At 40.3% G+C, this 18539-nt stretch overlaps 1 protein-coding gene across 1 annotated transcript in view; it reads right to left on the bottom strand.

The window, feature by feature from the left end:
- Window positions 1–18539, bottom strand: part of CPLX4 (complexin 4) — a 35102-nt gene extending 16563 nt beyond the window's left edge. Inside the window, exons 1-2 of the mRNA XM_001373890.4 lie at window positions 16942–18539; window positions 11198–11285 (exon numbers count right to left, since the gene is read on the bottom strand). Of these exons, the coding sequence (XP_001373927.1) occupies window positions 11198–11285; window positions 16942–17108 (255 nt within the window). The 5' untranslated portion in view covers window positions 17109–18539. The remainder of the gene's footprint in view (window positions 1–11197; window positions 11286–16941) is intronic.

Here is an 18539-nt window from a genome sequence, read left to right on the forward strand (position 1 = left end):
ATACCCTCACTGAGTCATACTCATTGTGTGAAGCTAAGTTTGAATTTAACTCTGGGTTACTTTCAGAGTCATAGGATAATAGAATTTTAGACCTGAAAGACTAGAGATCATCTTGTCCAATATATTTCCAAATGAAGTGTGAATTTTTGGGGGGGGATCTTTAAGAATCTGAAAACTAGCTACTTGTTCATTTTTGCCATGTCCTTGTTTATGACTATTCTTTTCTTTTTAGTGGTATTTTAAATGTTTGATAGGTTTATCAGTTTGCTTGATAACACACATAAATAGGGAATAAGAAAATATAATCAATCATAAGATGACTTCTAGTTCCTGTCAAAGTAAGTCAGTCATTCCATTTAATTGTCACCCAGTTTGTTTTTCCCCAGTCAGCAGAGTATGGCCCTTTTAACAAGAGATCCCAGTCAAATCGTTCTTTTAGAAAATTCACTCCCCAATCGAAAATTTGGGAAAGTAATCTTTATAAGATGTGACAGCTCCTAGGAGGCCATTTTCCTCAATTTTTTTCCTAAGTTAGGCCTTAATAAGGGAGCTGTCCTGGGGGCCAAGAACTGAATCCTGCTGTTATTTAACCTCTGGGATGGTAACCCAGAGCAATTATGAATGAAGCATCTGAAGGGATTAATTGTTTGTTAGCTTGAGGACATTTTGAATGTGTTGCACTCCCTGTGGCTTATTAATGTCATTATTGCTTCCTAATTGATATAGATGTTATAAGATTACAAGGACTTCTTAACAGGCTCTAAGGCAACAGTCTTCAAAACCAGTGGTCAGAGGGGTATTAGTGGCCCCAGTTTGCTTTATGAGACCTTGCTCTCTAATACAGAATCACAGAGCTGAAAGGGACTTAAAAGTCTCTTTTATATGTTTCACTCATGAAATACCCCAGCTTCCATTGTCTATTCTCCTAAATACTCAAATGGATCTATGATCTCATTCATCTAACCCACTCCCTACCTAAATGAGAATCCCCTCAGCAACATCTCCAAATGGTCATCCAGTACATACCATAAAAGGTAACCAGGGAGAGAAATCCTGAGACAATCTATTCCACTTTTAATTGGAAAGAAACAAGCATTTATTAAATACCTACTATATTCTAGGCACCATGTTAAGGGCTTTGTGAATATTATTTCATTTGGTCCTCATAACCCTGGGAGGGACGTGCTATTATAATCCTCATTTTATACTCAAGGAAATCAAGGCAAATAGAAGTTAAGTGACTTGCCAATACTTCCATCTGTCGCAGCACAAAGCATCTTCCCTGTCTTGTTGCCAGCCCAGTCTTCCAACTGGAATGGGGAGAACCTCCAGTGAAAAGAACAATCCTCCCATTGACTTCAGGATTTTACTGCACCTATTCTATGAGGATAGAAGATTGGCCCTCTCTGCTCAGTGGTGAACATTCTCACATGTCCTTCACATCCCAGCAACTCTGATCTCCTGGAAATCATCAACCAAACTTCATTTCTCACCTTCTACCACTGTTCTTCATTCCCATTTCCTTCAATCCTCCCATCCCAAAGTTTCATCCTTGTTCTACCCAGTCCTTTCCCTGTGCCTTCTGGAATGCCTGTTCCATAGGTAACAAAGATCCCTTCGTCTTAAATCTTTTCTTCTTCTCATTCCTTCCACCTACTAGCTCTTACTGAAACCACACTTCCCCTTAATTATGCAGCCTCTCTGGCCACCCTTTCCAGTACTGATTGCACCTCTACTCATTCTCCTCAGATCACTGCTCAAGGTAGGGGAGTTGATCTTGCTCCCCATTGCCACTTCCAGGTTCTCTCTCTTCCTCCATCACTCAGTAAACCTCTTCCTTTGAGGTTCATGCTATTCATATCTACCATTCAATCAAAATCCCAGTATCTATTGCCTAGAGATCCTTCTCCTGTGAGTTTAATACTTGGCTTACAATTTTTCTATCCTGCCCTCCCACTAGGAGGCTTCACTATACTTATTGATTCTCCCTCAAATATCCTAGCCACTTAGTACTTTAACCTATTCATCTCTCAAGATCTACTCCTCCATCCAACCTTAGCCATGCACAACCTTAGCCACATAACCTTTAATTGTCCATCACACACAAATGCACCGCTTCTATGTTCAAGAATTCTGAAATCTCCTTATCTGACCATAATCTACTGGCTCTTTATCACTCCCTCTGCCTTCCTTTACATAACCCTATCCTTCAATGACCTCCAATCCCTTAACCACTCAGTTCTCTTCCTGGTCATTTCCCCTGCACTAGTCATTCTCTCCTCTTCTCTCCATTGCCTTCTTGGTGAACCAATTCAGTTCTACACTATCCTCCTCTCTTGAACCCCTTCAGGTCTCAGATAAAGATAGTTGAGGACCTTGACCCTAGGGAGAATCAGTTCAGTCACACTCTATCTTACACCCTTAATTCCCCTTGTCCCTTCATAACTCAGTTTTGTCCAACTTTAATCTTGGGCTAACTCCACCATCAACCTTCTTAACATCTACTCACATGTTCCTAAAAACTGCTCCAAGAAGTCAAATAACCATGCCAACTGGAGCCACTACAAAATCATGAATTATTTCTCTTGACTGCTGCAGGGTAATCTTATCCTTCTGTCATTGATGCTCTTCTTTATTTTTTAATTTTTACAATTGTACTGCCCACAGCAGTCCTTACAATCCTTCTCTTTTCTTCTCAATTCTTCAATACAAATCTTCTTCCCTTTTCACTGTTAAAAGAGAACCTAGGCTCCACACTTACTAAGAAAAGAGAGGCCATCTGTCCCAAGCACTCCTCCCTTCTTTCTATCTCCTATTCTCTCTAATATGATAATCCCTATTCTCCATTCTTTCTACCTTTATCCCAATCACTGGCAAAGGAGTAGTCCTTCTCTTTGCTAGCTACAGAGAAAAACAGGCTCAAGTGGCAGTCCCTGCCAACAATAAGACACTAATGGAATAGCACCAGCCTCCAGGAGGACCATATCACACAAGATCTAAGGCCATGCCTTGTCCAAGCCCCTCCATTTCTGACTTCTCATCTACTGCATGAGTCAGAACCTCAGTTACCAGCTATGTTGCCCTGTCTGGACTTCTTTGCCCATTTACAGAAGTGGCCATGGGGTTCAAGCAAACCAAACTGTGTTTTCTAGAACTCTTGTGTTCCAAGTGGCTTGTGTAGTAACTAAAAGTTGCCTGAGTCTAGGACAATGAGGGAAGAGGCAGCCAAAGGGTAACGTTTTTACTATTTTGGGCAAAGCAATGAGAATGTTTTAAGTGTTTACTATTTGTGTGGCATTGGGCTAAGCACTGAGGATACAAATGCAAGCAAACAGAAAGACAGTTCCTGCCCTCTAGGAACTTACATTCTTTTTTTTTTAATTGTCTTGCAAAACACACTGGTAAGAGCACACTCATATATAGCCCAAACCCCAAAATAAAACCGTAAATACACTGATGTGAAAGATGACTCCAACAGTTCTCTCTCTGGAGGTGGAGAGCATTCTCCATCATAAGTCTTTCAGGATTGTCCCAGATCAGTGCATTGCTGAGAGCAGGCAAGTTTTCACAGATAATCATCATCCAATATTGCTGTAACTGTGTACAGTGTTCTCCCAGTTCTGTTTATTTCACTCTGCATCCGTTTCCTCGGATCTTTCCAGCTTTTTCTGAAATCATCTTATCATTCCTTTTTTTTTTAATTTGGAAACTTTTATTTAATTAATTAATTCAGAATATTTTACTATGGTTACAAAGATTCATGTTCTTTCCCTCCCTTTCCCCTCACCCCCTCCCATAACCAACATGTAATTCCACTGGGTTTTACATGTGTCATTGATCACATCTTATCATTTCTTATAGCACAATAGTATTCCATCAGCAACAGGTACCTTAATATGCTCAGTCATTCCCCAACTGATGGACATCCCTTCACTTTCCAATTCTTTGCCACCAAAAAAAAAAAAAAGCTCTAAATATTTTTGTGCATGTAGGTCCTTTCCTCTTTTTTTATTGTCTCTGGGGTACAGACCCAGCAGTAGTATTACCAGATCAAAAGGTATGCACAGTTTTAAAACCCTTTGGGTACAGGGAACTTACATTCTAATGGAGAAAGACAAAGGTACCAAAGGGAGCTGAAATGAGGAGGATGAAACTATTCACACTGGGGCATGGCTTCAAAGTCTAAAGATTTATTTTTAATATATTGTTCTCGCTGCTTTAATTGATTCAATGTTGGAAATGAAGAATTATAGGCAGAATCCAAGTAAATTTACCTATCCATTACTGTGGGGATGCCACTCCAGGATTTCCCAGGTTACATAACTAGTTATTATTGAAATAGCAAGTTCAGGGAAGAGGAGGGATTTGCCAGAGGTGGGATCTTCAGTTAGATAAATCCATAAGAATATACAGCTCTAGATCATGAGTCAACACAGCCTCTTCGAAAGAAGTAGAACTGGAAGATAGAAAGTCATTAATAGTTTTAGATCCAAAAAAGTTAGGTGGCATAATGGATAGAGCACCCAGTCTGGAATCAGAAAGACTCATCTTCCTGAGTTCAGATGTGACCTCCAACATTTACTAGCTATGTGACCTTGGGTAAGTCATTTAACCCTGTTTGCCTCAGTTTGTTCATCTGTCAAATGAGCTGAAGAATGAAATGGCAAATCACTCAGTATCTAAGAAAACCCCAGAATAGGGCTTGACTAAGATAATTGAATAATAACAAAAAAGAAAACAGTATTTCGCCAGCAGTTTCACTCAACCACAAGCACTAGCCCAGCTTCTGATCCAGCTATTAAACAGAATCAGAATAGTGGCTATCAATGACACCTGGTGGTTAACAAGGCTTAGCTCCCACTCGAAGTCCTTCCTGAGTGCCAATTCTTACCCTTCCTTCAGAAAATTACTTTGTATCTTTGTGTCTTGGGGTGTATGTGATAACACTCATTTTATTTATATCAGGAGTCTAGCACATAGTAGGGGCTTAAGAAATATTTATTGTTGTTACAAAACACTTTTCACATAAAAACTCTGTGAAGCAAATATATTTGCTTCCCTACAATAATTGATCTGTGATTTCTCTCCTTTTCTCCAATGGAATGTAAGCTTCTTGTAGGGAGCGATTATTTCCTTTATTGTATTTGTATTGTATTGGCATATGGTTGAAACTTAATAAATACCAGCTGGTCAGTTAATGGATCACATATACAGGTATGCTGCCTCCAAAAGTACGGGTCACTGTCCACCCAGGCCTTCTTGTCTATATGTGTGTGTGTTTGTACTTCCATAAATTTCCCCACAGAGAATCTACTTAAAATACTAAGGGTCTTCCTTGAAGGTGTTTTATGTTGCAGCATTCAGACTGTTCATCCATTATCTCTTTCATTCCTTAATGATTTAGCAGAGATACTTTTTCAGTCACATCTTTTTTTAATCACTTCTTTCTTTATTTATTTATTTTGTATCACAACCATTCTGAATCCACTGTTCATCCAGTGAGTCTTCCCCTTTGGCTCATCTAGTGCCCTCCTCTGAGCTAATTTCCCAGAGGGTAGTTGCTACTTCCAAGTTCTAGAGTGTAATCTATGGATTTATAGCTCACAAACCCTCATTGATGCATTTCCCATTAATGGCCAACCAGTAGACATAATTAGCTCAAAACAAAACACAGTAAGAATAGTAATCCAATACATTATTCCCCCCACCCCATCCTGGGAAAACTAAGATATATTCTTTTTGGGGAAAAAAATCCATACCTTCTGTTTTAGACTCAATGCTATGTATTATTCCAAGGCAGAAGAGTGGGTAAGGGGTAGGCAATGCAGGTTAAGTGACTTGTCCAGGGTCACACAGCTAGGAAGTGTCTGAGACCAGATTTGAACCCAGTGCCTCCCATCGCTAGGCCTGGCAAAACTGAACAACATAGCATATGTAATATTCCGCACCCATAATTCCTCCACTTCTCCAAGGAAGGGAGGAAAATATATTTCATTGTCTTTTCTCCATACCAAGATTGGACATAATACTTAAATAGGTTTTAAGGTTTTGTTTTAGTATCATTTCCATTTATCTTACTGCAGTCATTGAGAAAATGTTTTATGGTTCTTATTATTTTATTCTGTATCTATTTATAGGAACCTTCTTCCATTACATGAAATTCCTTTTTTTGGTTTGTTTCTTTTTTTTTTACTACTTCTTAAGCCCACATCATTGTAGCCTGCTTATACTTCTATACTCTGGTTCTACTTTGCTCTCTGGATCGCTTGCATTTTTAACTTTTTGATTGCTGCAGTATTCTTTGATTTGTAACTATAGAGCATCTCTGGGGAAACAATGGAACTAAAAAAGATGGATTCGGGCAATCACGGAGTAACTTGGAATCATTGAAAATACATGATTTCTTAAATATGTTCCAATCTTCTTTCACACTCTTATTCAGTTGCTTGGAGACAAAGTGGGGGAGTCAATTGTCTTTTGTGTCTTGAGGTCCTGTCTAGTTTGATCTATGATTTCATGTTTTTGTTTTTTCAGGAGGATATTTCCCGATTGCTCCAGATTTCTATTTTCCAGCCTTCACTCACAGGAACAAACCAAAAACTACCCGAAGTCTCATTTGGATATTTCTGAACTACTGTTGCTCCACTTTGGACGCGCCACCTCCAATCCGCAGTCTCGTACAAAGAACTCTCTCAGCCCATTTCTCCATCTGGTTCCTAGTGAATTTCTTTCCCATCACTAACAGGACGCCGCACCGGCTGTTTGTAACAGGAACACCAGGTGGCGCACCGGGTCAGACCCTGGGATTGCGACCAGTGGGGACCAGATGCTCCCCTAATCCCCCACGTGGGCTCCATGTGTTCCCTGCTCCGAGGCGGCACAGGGAGGGCTGTGCCACATGCTGTCCACCTGAATCCCTGAGCTTTCACCAGCATCTCGCTTCCTCTCGCGGGGGCTGCTGAAGGTACCTTTTACAACGGGACAGACTAGACCGACATTCAAAAGTCAATTTTCCTTCCTTGCGGGGCAGAAGCAAGAGGGTCGGGAGCTGGCTGTCTCTAGGAGGAACTCTCGGTGATTAAGGGACACGTCTTTATGATGGCCACCCCCAACGGCTTGTCAGGAGCAGAAAACCCAGGGTTCATTTTCCCTGGACTAATAATCAGAAAAGTTGGAGTGCAGTGGGTCTGGACAAAGAGGACCTGGATTCAAAACCCAGCCATCATGCTATCATGCTTAATACAAGTCATTGAAGTTCTCTGAGCCTCAGTCTTCTCATCTGTAAAACCAAGGGAAGGACTAAACGGTCTCAGCCACCTCTAGAAAAAATATGGGACAGGAACTCAGCTCAGGGCAATGAGACCATTTAGTCCTTCCCTTCGTTTTACAGATGAGAAGACTGAGGCTCAGATAGGACAGATAATCTGTCGCCCAGATGGAAGGAAACCATTTGGTAACCCATAAATACACCTAAATGTGGGCTGCTATGAGTGCATTACTGATATCAAGTTACCCAAGGCTTTTTTTTATTGAGATGATTTTATTCTTCTTGCATAGATGTTTTAAGAGAAGATTGTCAAGGAGATATAAAGTGAGAAAGAATATTTTATAAACTAAAGCACATTGGATTTCCCTCTACAAACAAGTATTTCAAAAATCCCTTTTATCAAAAGGAAATTAAGAGTACATTGTTTGACATTATGAAAACAGAACTGGACAAACTAGGACGAAGTAGACTTAGCAGAAGAATAAAAAAATTGGTGTTTCAAGTTTTAAAATTTTAATTTCTTATTTTTAAAAGTATAATGGTATGCCCATCACTGCAACATGCAAAAGTGCTTTGTTTCAAACTGGGAGAACATTGTACACAGGAACAGCAATATTGGACGATGACTATCTGTGAAAACTTGGCTCCTCTCAGCCATGCAATGAGTTGGGACAATCCTGAAAGACCTATGATGGAGGATGCTATCCATCTCCAGAGAAAGAACTGTTGGAGTTGTCTTTTACAGCAATGTATTTATGGCTTTATTTTGGGGTTTTGGTTATATATGAATGTGCTCTTTCTTACAATAATGATCATTATGGAAGTGTGTTTGCATGACAATAAAGAAAATGGAAAAAGTACTTTATACATATATATATATATATACATATATATCTAGTTCCAGTGATTTGCCTTTTATACAATAGATATTTTTCTGAAAAAGTAATGGGTAACATTGTTGGTAAGAATAACTGGTTTTCAATACACTAGAGGGAGCTCTATTTAAAGGAAACTTAGTGACTTCTTTGCTTATAAGTGAATTATCACATGCTAGTTTATTTGTTTAAATTATGAATTTGGTTTTTCTTTCAAATATTGACCCCCATGCCTCTCTGGTTGGGCCCTCAGAAAGTCATAACAAAGGATGCTGGGGAAACAAGTGTGTCTAGAATGGAGTTGGTAGAGTATTGTGTTCTGCACATCTTTGTGTTGGCTTTCCACTAAAATATTGGAGCACATGCCCCATCTTCTTGAATGAGTGAATTGCCCTGAAGTTTAAAGAGTGAATCCTGATTCTAGACATGTTAATTAATCTTCTGGATGAGCAAGTCCTGGTCTCAGGCTCCTCATCCATAAAATGAGAGGTCTGAGCTAGATGTTTTCTAAGGCCTTTTCTAGCTCTATCAATCTAGGTTTCCACACCAAAAAAAAAAAAAAAAATCAGGCATAATATTACAGGAATTCAAAAACACTATCAGTTTTAGACAGTCTTGGGAAAGGGGAATCTTCAGACCATAAACATGCTGGGGAAACAATATTGTCATACCATGGAGTCCTGGATCAAACCTTAGACCCATGGGGTAGCTAGGTGGATCAATGGATTTAGAGCCCAGCCTAGAGATGGAAGGTCCTGGGTTCAAATCCAGAATCAGATACTTACTAGCTGGGTGACACTGGGCAATTCACTTAACTCCCATTGCCTAGTGCTTTTACTGGCTCTTTTGCCTGGGAACCAATACACAGTACTGATTTTAAGACAGAAGCTAAGGGTTTAAAAAATAAACAAACAGCCTTATCTAATCTTCTCTCTTCTCAAAATTTTCCAGGGAAGAAGATCCTGGGCAAGCACATACCAGTAGCTCATTGCCACCAGCAAGGGGAGGCTTTTGCTAAAGTCTGCTTGAAGACCCTTGAGCTATGCTCTCTTGGGGGGCTTTGGTGGAAATGGAGGGCAGCAAGGTACCCCATCCCCATGGCACTAGATACTATCCTAGCCTGTTTGGTTTTAATCCTCTGGGGGCCGGCACACACACACACACACACACACACACACACACACACACACACACACACTGCATTGTCAGCAGTAGCCTTCAGAATACAGAGGATTGACCAGTTTGGTGGCACCTTCCATTTCCTGAGCGGAACAGTGGTCTGTTTGAATACCCTTGGCTAGAATCCTCAAAGTCTTTCCTGTTGCTGCCTACTGAGGTGAAACGACCTGAAACACAGCCCCATTTCTCCTGACCTCCCAGACAATTGCCCAGTGATGGACCTTTTAGAATTACACTGTGTTTCTCTGAAGAGCAGCTTCAACAATAACTTCCTGAGGCTGGGGAGTGGAGGAAATGAGGGGTCTACTTTGGGGGTCAAACCTCCTACATAAACTCCCCAGAAAGCTGTCCTGGAGTGACTTTCGTTGGCCTTATCTTCTTTTAGTGCCTAGCAGTGCCCAGCACATAGTAGGTACTTAATAAATATTGATTGATTAGAAGGCTTTCATGGTCTCTGATTTCCAAATCTATATCTCTTTTCCCAACTTTACCCTGATATTTTTAAATTTAAAATTAAAAACATTTTAAAATTTTAAAATTTTTAATTAAAAATTTTTTTATTTAAAATTTTAAAAAAATTGTCACAGGTCCTCTCTACCTATAGGGCCTATCAACACCTCAAAATGAACATATCCCACATGGAATTCATCCTCTTCCCTGAAATTTTATCTATCTCAGTATCTCTGCTCCTACTGATGCCACCATCTTTCTATCAGTGGACCCAGCCTGGAGTCTTGTATGGGTGGGCTAAAGCAGAGGTAGGAGTGGTTAGTTATCTGCCACCTCCTTTCAATTTTATCTCTGTTCATTTCTCTTCTCTTCACTGACTTGGTACAAAGTTTTGGTATCAGAGGGCTTGGATTCCAAAGTTAATTTTGGTGCTTTCCAAAATTGTGTGACCTTGGGCCAGTCATTTAATCTCCTGAGGCCTCAGTTTCCTCATCTGTAAAGTGAGAAAGGTGTACCAGGTGGCCTCTGCGACCCCTTCCAGCTCAAGAACTAGGCGCCTAGGGACAATGAGGTCTGGGCTCAGACAAAAAAGCATGAAAGAAACACGTTATAAGATATCATTATTAATGGCCACACTTTTATAAAGCCTAAAATCCCATTGAATATATTGTTTTTCCTTGGAAACTTCTCTCTTCTTTCAATTTGGACCACAGTTATATTCTTAGTCCCCAGAATGAAGACCCTCCCTCCAACTGCCCTCATGCCAACTGCTTCTTTCTCCTGGAGCCTGGGATGGCAGGGTGATAAGGTTAGAAAAATGCCCACTGAATCTGAAATGAGAGGATGCCAGGTCAGACCCTTGGTCTGCAGTCCTATCATCTCTCTGGGCTTCCACTTTGTTCCCTCCTGGTCACTAGATCTCCCAGAAGCCACAATGACCTTGAGACCCGAGAGCCCCGGCTCTGGAACTGCCGCCCCCCCCCAACCCAGAAGGTCCTGATTGGGGAGGAGATCACATCATCGCATAGATTCTCCTCTTCCTGGGTTCAAATTTGGCCTCAGAGATTTCCTAGCTGTGTGACCCTGGGCAAGTCACTTAATCCTAATGACCTAGCCCTGACTGCTTTTCTGTCTTGGAATGGATATTTGTATCAATTTTAAAAATAGCAAACAAATTGTTCTTTCTCTTCTTCCTCCCGCCCCCCAGAGTAGACAGAATAGTTATATATTCTTAAAGAATGGGTTCGAATCAAGAACACATCTGACACCCAGTGGAATCATGTGTCGGCTATGGGAGAGGTGGGGGGGGGGGGGGGGAGGAAAAGAAAATGATCTTTGTTTCCAATGAACAATGTTTGGAAATGACCAAATAAAATAATGTTTAATAATTAAAAAAAAAGAATATTATTCTTGTCAGATATCTTACCTTTGGGAGGCGATATTTTTCTCTGAGATGAACTCTGAGGCATGCCCTTTCCGCCTTTTTCTGTGTAAATGCAGCGTCCCTTTCCATTCTGAAAGTCAGAACAGAGCCAGAATAAACAAGGGTGCGAGGAGAAAGCAGAGTGAAAAAGACTGAAGAGAACTGCTGGGAAGGTTCTGAACCCAAAAAAGCCCACAAGGAGGCAATGTCAATAGAATCAAGTAGAGATGAAGAGCATCCCCCATCCCCCAGATATCAACTGTACTGCATATATAAATATACATATACTTATTTAAAATATATTTTAAATGTAAAACTATTAAAATTTTTAATTTTTATTTATTATTATTTATTTTTATAAATATTATATTTATTATATATCATATAAAATATATTATAAATATTATTTTTTAAAAATTTTAAATTAAAATAAATAATTTACATATATATAATCTATGTATACCATATTTAAAAGGAATGGAAAATATCTATACTTAAAAGGAATGAAAATGTCTTTATATATTTTTTTAAATGAATAAATGTTATATAATGTACATAACATTTATGATATAAGTATTATTATAGATATATATATAGATGTTATACTATATTGTAGAACATAAATATACATACACAGAGATAGATGAGGTTAAAGATCAAGATGCTTTTAGGGTCAAAAGAGTGAAAATATCTTATATGCCTACATCATATATAAATGTTATCTATGATATATAAGATATTTTAATATGTAAATATAGAACAGAAACAAGTGCTTGTTGACTATATGATCTTGGCCAAGTCACTATACCTCTCCAGATCTCAGTTTTCTCATCATTCATAAAATGAAGAGGTTAAATTATATGATCTGTCAGTTCCTGTCTGGCTCTAGATCTATGATCCTATGAATCTTTAAAAAAAAAAAATCCCTTTTCCCTCTGTTGTAGTAACTGAATTTTTTATCCCTAGTGTTAAACCCTAAAGGATAAGGAAAGATTTCCTACTGGGCATGATAAGATAGAGCCTACAAATTGATGATGTCTAATCATTTTGAAATTACTTAAAATTATAATATAATTAAAAATTTTAAATATAAAATAAAAATAAATAAAATCAATTTGAAATTAATTAAAAATAATTTGAAATTAATTATGTCTCTGGATGAATGTGTATGAAAAAAGAATGTCTTTTGGTATGTCTCTTGGTAGAGTCCTAGGTTCAAATTTGACCTTAACTATGTCCTAGTTGTGTGACCCTAGTAGAGTCACTTAACCTCCATCCTTTGGTCCTGCAACCAGGTATCAATTCTAAAACAGAAAGAAAAGGTTGTTGTTGTTGTTGTTTTTTATAAAAAAAAAAAGGTAGAATGGGAAAGTGTTAATTAGTAAAATGTGAAAGTTTGAAATAAAAGTCAATACCACAAAGTAAACTTTATACCTTCTTAAATTAACATCTTATATTCAACTGAAATGTTAAAATGTTGAAAATAAAATGTTAAGTAAGAATATAGAAAAGCATGGGGAAATGTAGGAAACTTAATATAATATGAAGTAAGCAGAGGGAGGAAAATGGAACATAAGATTATTACAGCAATGTAAATGGAAAGACAGCAACCACAAGTTGAAACTGAATGCTGTGTGAGTATAATAATCAAGCTTGGCTCCCCTCAAAAGATATGAAAATGAACTTTTCTCCCCTTTTTTCAGAGGTCAGGGCTTCTGGTCTTGGAAAGGGGCACATAACATTAGACCCAGTTGATGTGCCGATTAATTTTGCTTAACTATTAAGGGTTCCCCCCCCACACACCTCTTTTTTATTCTTTTTACAAAGCCTGGCTCTCTTGGAGGAAGGAAGGAATAAATATTGGAGAATGATGATCATATGAGAGTAAAAGCTAGCAATAAAATTTTAAAAGGTTAAATAACCACTTTATTATTATCTCTGATCCAAATCCTTTTTCTCCATTACCCTAGCTAGCACCCCATTCCATAATCTTATCACCTCATGCTATAAAAGCATGAATTTTCCAGACTGTAAACAGTTTCTCAACTAATATTCATACTGCCCTCTGCTCAAAAAACTCCCCAAAGCCTCCTCTTATAACGCTCTCTTCCCTTGCTTCCCAGTGGCTGTACCCTCTGAGAATTCTGCATTGACCTTCCATCCATGGAAATGGATGGATTTAACTTGCCCCAGACACAAAAGTCATACATTTTGAGTCACTTTTCCCAGGCACAAAGCATTGCATATTATAACAGGCAAACTCAAGTCCTCAGCAAATTCCTACTGAAGAACTGAAATAAAGCAATGTTCTGAATCATGTTTAATTTTGTAAAGCAACAGTTGCATCTAACTGTTGAGCAACTAAAAAAAGCAAATTCTCAGAATACTGTCCAGTTAGACAAAACCAATTTTGAAAAAATTAAATACGAATGTAATGTTATAGAAATCATTTATCTCATCAATGGAGAGAACTAACTTTGAAAAAGCAAATCTGAAATTTGTCTTCAACTTCCAGTCTTAGAACATTGACTGGACCATGGGAAGGTTATGTGAGTTGCTGATGTCACCCAACTAGTCTTTAAGCAGAGGCAGAATTTGAATCCAGTCCTGTCTTTTGGGCCATCCTGCTCCTGATGAATCCTTTTAGGGCCCTCAAGTTAACCTGAGTGAATCACTGTGATCTACCTCATCAAAAAAGACAGACAGACAAAGTGAGGGATGGGGGGAAGGGAGAGAGGGACAGAGAGGGAGGGGGTAGGGAGTGAGAGACAAGAGGGGGAGGGAAAGAAAGAGAGAGGAGAGAGAGACAGAGACAGAGAAAGAGAGGGGGGGAGAGAGCGAGAGCGGGAAGGAGAGAGAGCGAGGGAGAGAAGGGAAGAAGAGAGGGGGAGAGAAGGAAGGAGGGAGGGAGGGGAAAGAAAGAAGGAGAGGGGAGAGAGGGAGGGGAAAGGGAGGAAAGAGAGAGGGAGGGAGACAGAGATGGGGAGAGTGAGAGAGTAGAAAGAGAGCGGGAAAGGGAGGGAGGGAGGGAGGGAAGGAGGGAGGGAAGGAGAGAGACAGACAGACAGAGGGGGAGGAGAGAGGGGGGAGGGAGGGAGGAAGGAAGAGAGAGAGAGGGAGAGAGAGAGAGAGAAAGGGGGGGGAAGGGATGACAGATGTACTTCACAGAATTATTGTGAGGTTCAGATGAGACAATGTATCCAAAGCTTTTAAAAATAATATTCCATTTTTCTCAATTTCATGTAAATATTGGGAAAATATTCGTTATTTTCTAAAAGTTTGAATTCCAAATTCCCTCCGTCCCTCCTTAGCAATTTGATAAAGTGTTATAAATATGTGGTCGCAGATGCGATGCATTTTGTAAATAAAGTTTTCTATAAAGGTGAAGATCTGATGTCTGTAGTTATTAAGAGCGGCAAAGGCCCTGCTCACTCATCGATTCCGTTTTCCTCCTCCGTCTGAGGGTGACCCCTGCGTAGTGACTATCCAATCAGGGGATGACTTAAAAGCCAAATGAGGGCAATCTTCTTGAAGAAGGGGGTTGGGCCAGGTGAGCTGCCCTTTCATTGCAGACGTAATGGCTGAACTATTAACAGATTCATTTCCTAAGTTTCTTGTGCGGCCTTCCTCCCTTCCCCCCCACCCCCCTCCCCCGCCCCGCCCTGCCCTGCCGGGGGGAGAGACTAGGACTTGCCCCCTCGCTCGGGCGGTGCGGCTGATCTCTGCCTTTTGACTCCTCCGAGGTATGGTCTGGTCAGAGGCAAAAATTAAAGCAAGCAGGGATGTGAGCTAAGCCTCCCCTGCTCCGAGCGCCAGTGCTGTGGCGTGGTGCTGGGTTTTCCTCTATGCCGAGCACCGGGACTGGCAGCTAAGCAGAGGCTGCTCTTCTTTGATTAGAGCGGGGTTATGTGGGAATATCCGGTATATATATATAATATATATATGCACCCAATCCCCACGCCCATGCTCGTCCCCGGACACGTGCGCATATACCTACGAGGGCAAAGCTTTGCCTGCATCTGTCAGTGTAAAGACCGATACCGTTCTCTCTCTCCTTCTCTCTCTGTATAGATTAGTATAGACATCAAGACTGAGACTGAGCTCCTTGAGGAGCTGGTTTCTAAAGCAGGAGTTCTCAGAATGGGATCTGAGGACCCTTTTCCTAATAATTAGTATTAATACCAAGCCATTCTTTGCCTAAGAACGGCTCCTTCCTGTTCCAGCGCTATACCTGTGTGAGGCTGTACTTTCTTTGTGTACTTCAACCAGAACCAGAGTGAATGCAGAAGCAGATATGAGAACCCAGCTGTCTCTCGTTAAGGCAGACATTAAAGAGACTGGCAAAAATATGTAAAACACCGTCACTCTTCTCATTAAATTTTTTTTATTGCTTTTCTAACGATGTGTCCTGCAGGCTTGAAGGGCTTCCAACTGGTATAAAGCAGCTTCTTTCCATTTGATTGCCTGGCCTGCCTTTGCCCCGGAACCTTGCCTTACGGAAGCATTCCCTTTGCTTCATCCCCATTAGCCCCCGGCCCACTTTGGGCTGGACAGAACTATTCCTGCCTTTCTCGACAAAACAATGGGAATGGTGACCATTAAATCTAACCCTTTCCGAGCCTTAGATTCCTTTGGGTCATTAACGTTCTCACCCATAATCACCTTAGCATCAGATTTAGAAAATCATTACATAATTATTAGTGAACTAGCTGCAAAGGCAAAGCACCGCATTAGAGATGCTTGTCCTTGAAATCATACTCGCAGTTATGGGTGTTTGTTTCGCTTCGGAGTTGACTTTTAAACACACTTTTAATTAGCTTGGCACTGAAAAAAGATCGGTTTTCCTAAGCATTATTAATAGCTAATTCCCCAACTTGGAAAGAAGTTTTCTCCCAAATGAGTTTTCATTATCATCACATTATCATTATCACAAACATTCAAAAAATACATACATTTCCATTTCCTTGAATGTGTTCAATTGGAATATTGCCAGATTCCTTTGCTTTTTCCTTTTTTAAATTTTATGGAACCTTTCCAGAAGGTAATTTTTATGAGCTCTCTGCACTTTTCACTTCTCCAAATGAAAGTGTCATAAATCGGTCTGAGTCTTAGGTTACTATTTGTAAAAGGAAGAGGTCCAAGTAGGTGATCTTTAAGTTCTTCTATGCTAACACTTCATTACTCTCTAATTCTGAACTCTTTGTCTTCCATGTACTGCAATCAGATTGGGCTCATTTTTCATTAAAAAAAAAAAGAAAGGAAGGAAAGAATAGAAAATGGGTCATACCTAGCAGTTGCCACGGGGGGAAAGAGCACTCAATTGAGAGAAAGCAAACCTGGGTTCAACTCTTGTCATCTACAACAATTAATTATAGGGAAGGCATTGGACCTCTCTGGGACTGTTTCCTCATCATGTGGGAACTCTACTAGATCACCTGTAAGATCCCTTCCTGTTCATTCCTGGATGTGACACTGGAATTTAGACTTGAATTTGCTTCAGAATGAATCCTTCATCACAGCAGAATATAAGCAAGCCAGCTAGGGATTCCTAGACCACTCCATGAAGATGGGGAAGGTTTGATGCTGTCTTTTGAGATTTCTTCGGTAGTTTTGCCCCTATTTTGAGTATTGCTTTTCTGAATGGAGCTCTGTGCAAAGGGGGGAGCTCAGCATCTGGGAGGAAGAGGAAATGACTTTCAAATGGGCAATGTTTAGAAAGGGGAATGAATGAAGGTGCATGTACTCACTTCTCCTCAATCATTTGCTTCTGATATTCCTCATACTCCTCTCTAGTCATTCCCTTTGCAGCTGCAGGATCAGAGGTGCCTCCTTCTTCTTTTTTCTCTTCCGTACCACCGCCAAGGCCTAAATTCTTGACCTGGTCACTTAGCATGCTTTTGATGAAGAAAGTCATGGTCTTATCCCAAAAAAGTGAAAACTAAGCCTCAAAACTTAAAAAATAAATTAAAATTCTCAAAACTTCCCCAAAGAGAGCAAGTAATTTAACAGCAAAGGGCTTTCTACACAGCCTCATCAGCTCTTCAAGGGCATAATGATAGGGAAAAGAGGATACCAAAAATGGTTTGTCGGCCATAAGCTGGATTAAAGTGGCGAACTCCTTAGTGTATAGAGGCAGATGGTTCAGATTACTCTGGGGGAAAGCCCTTCCTACCATCATTAGATAGAATAGACTACTTTTGATACCTTTTTTTTCCTTTTCTTTTTTTCTATTTCAAAATTTCTTCATTACAAGTGCAGCAGGTTCCTATCAGGAACCGTTTCTATTAAAAGAATCAGAGCAGCCCGATTAGTTGGCCGTAGAGGAATTTCCAAATTCCAGCCCCTTAGCACAACATTTCTATTGAAAACAGTGCAATGAGCTTTGAGAACCAGAATGCTTCATTAAGCAAAAATAATCCTTTTTTATCTATCATTTTATCTCACTGGGCTCTAAGCACTGGGCAAGGATTTGCTTTTGAGCTTTCTTGGTTTCTATCCTGCTCAATACCTACTGTGCTGGATACCATGACAAACTTATTTCTAAATCCAAAAGGAAACTGAGTGGTCCCTTGAACTGTGACTGGGTGCAGTGGTGGATGGATGACTCCTGGGTCCCATAAGCAACAAGCCGGTGGACTGGACGTTTCTGCAATCTCAATGACCTTGTGAACCTCTCCAAAAGAAATTATACACCAAAGATAATGCCAGCTGTCTCTGTTGTCCAGGACCTCCAGAATCCAAAGGAAGATTAAAAAAAAAACCAGGAACTAATGCTCCCTAACCCTGAACTTACTCAGCACCCATCCCCTACCTCTCACCCTACCAGCGGTAAGGCTGCATAAGCAGATCTAAGGACACAACCTAGGCTTACATCAAACCCCTTCCTACACCCCAGAGAAGGTTCTTTCCAGTGTCATGGGCACCCTAGCTCTAGACAGTGGAAGTTTCCTTGGCCCTTGACAGTCAGCTTGGCTCTAACCCTTCAGGAACAACAGCCTGCCAGGGGCTGCCACTCAGGAGCACCAGCACTGTACAGCTCTGAAGTGACAGTGCCAGGGCAAATAGGCTTTGAACTGCCAGTGCTGGACCATAGAATGTAGGAAAAGAATGAGTGGTGGGGTCTCCAAAATATGGCACCATGGATGTGAGGATCTGTGCTACTTTAGCAAGCCTAAGGGAAAGAATACTGCATCCAGCTAGGGTCAGTTCTGACCACCCAAAAGTCTCTTGAGGCAGACTTAGGCTGCTGGAGCACGAATTGACCAGTGTGGGAGGAGGCTGAGACACTCTGAGATCCGGACTCAAGGAAACCACCTTCAGATAGATGAATCAGGAAATGAGTGAT

The sequence above is a fragment of the Monodelphis domestica genome, chromosome 3 (assembly GCF_027887165.1).
Source record: "Monodelphis domestica isolate mMonDom1 chromosome 3, mMonDom1.pri, whole genome shotgun sequence".
NCBI classification, from domain to species: Eukaryota; Metazoa; Chordata; class Mammalia; order Didelphimorphia; family Didelphidae; genus Monodelphis; species Monodelphis domestica.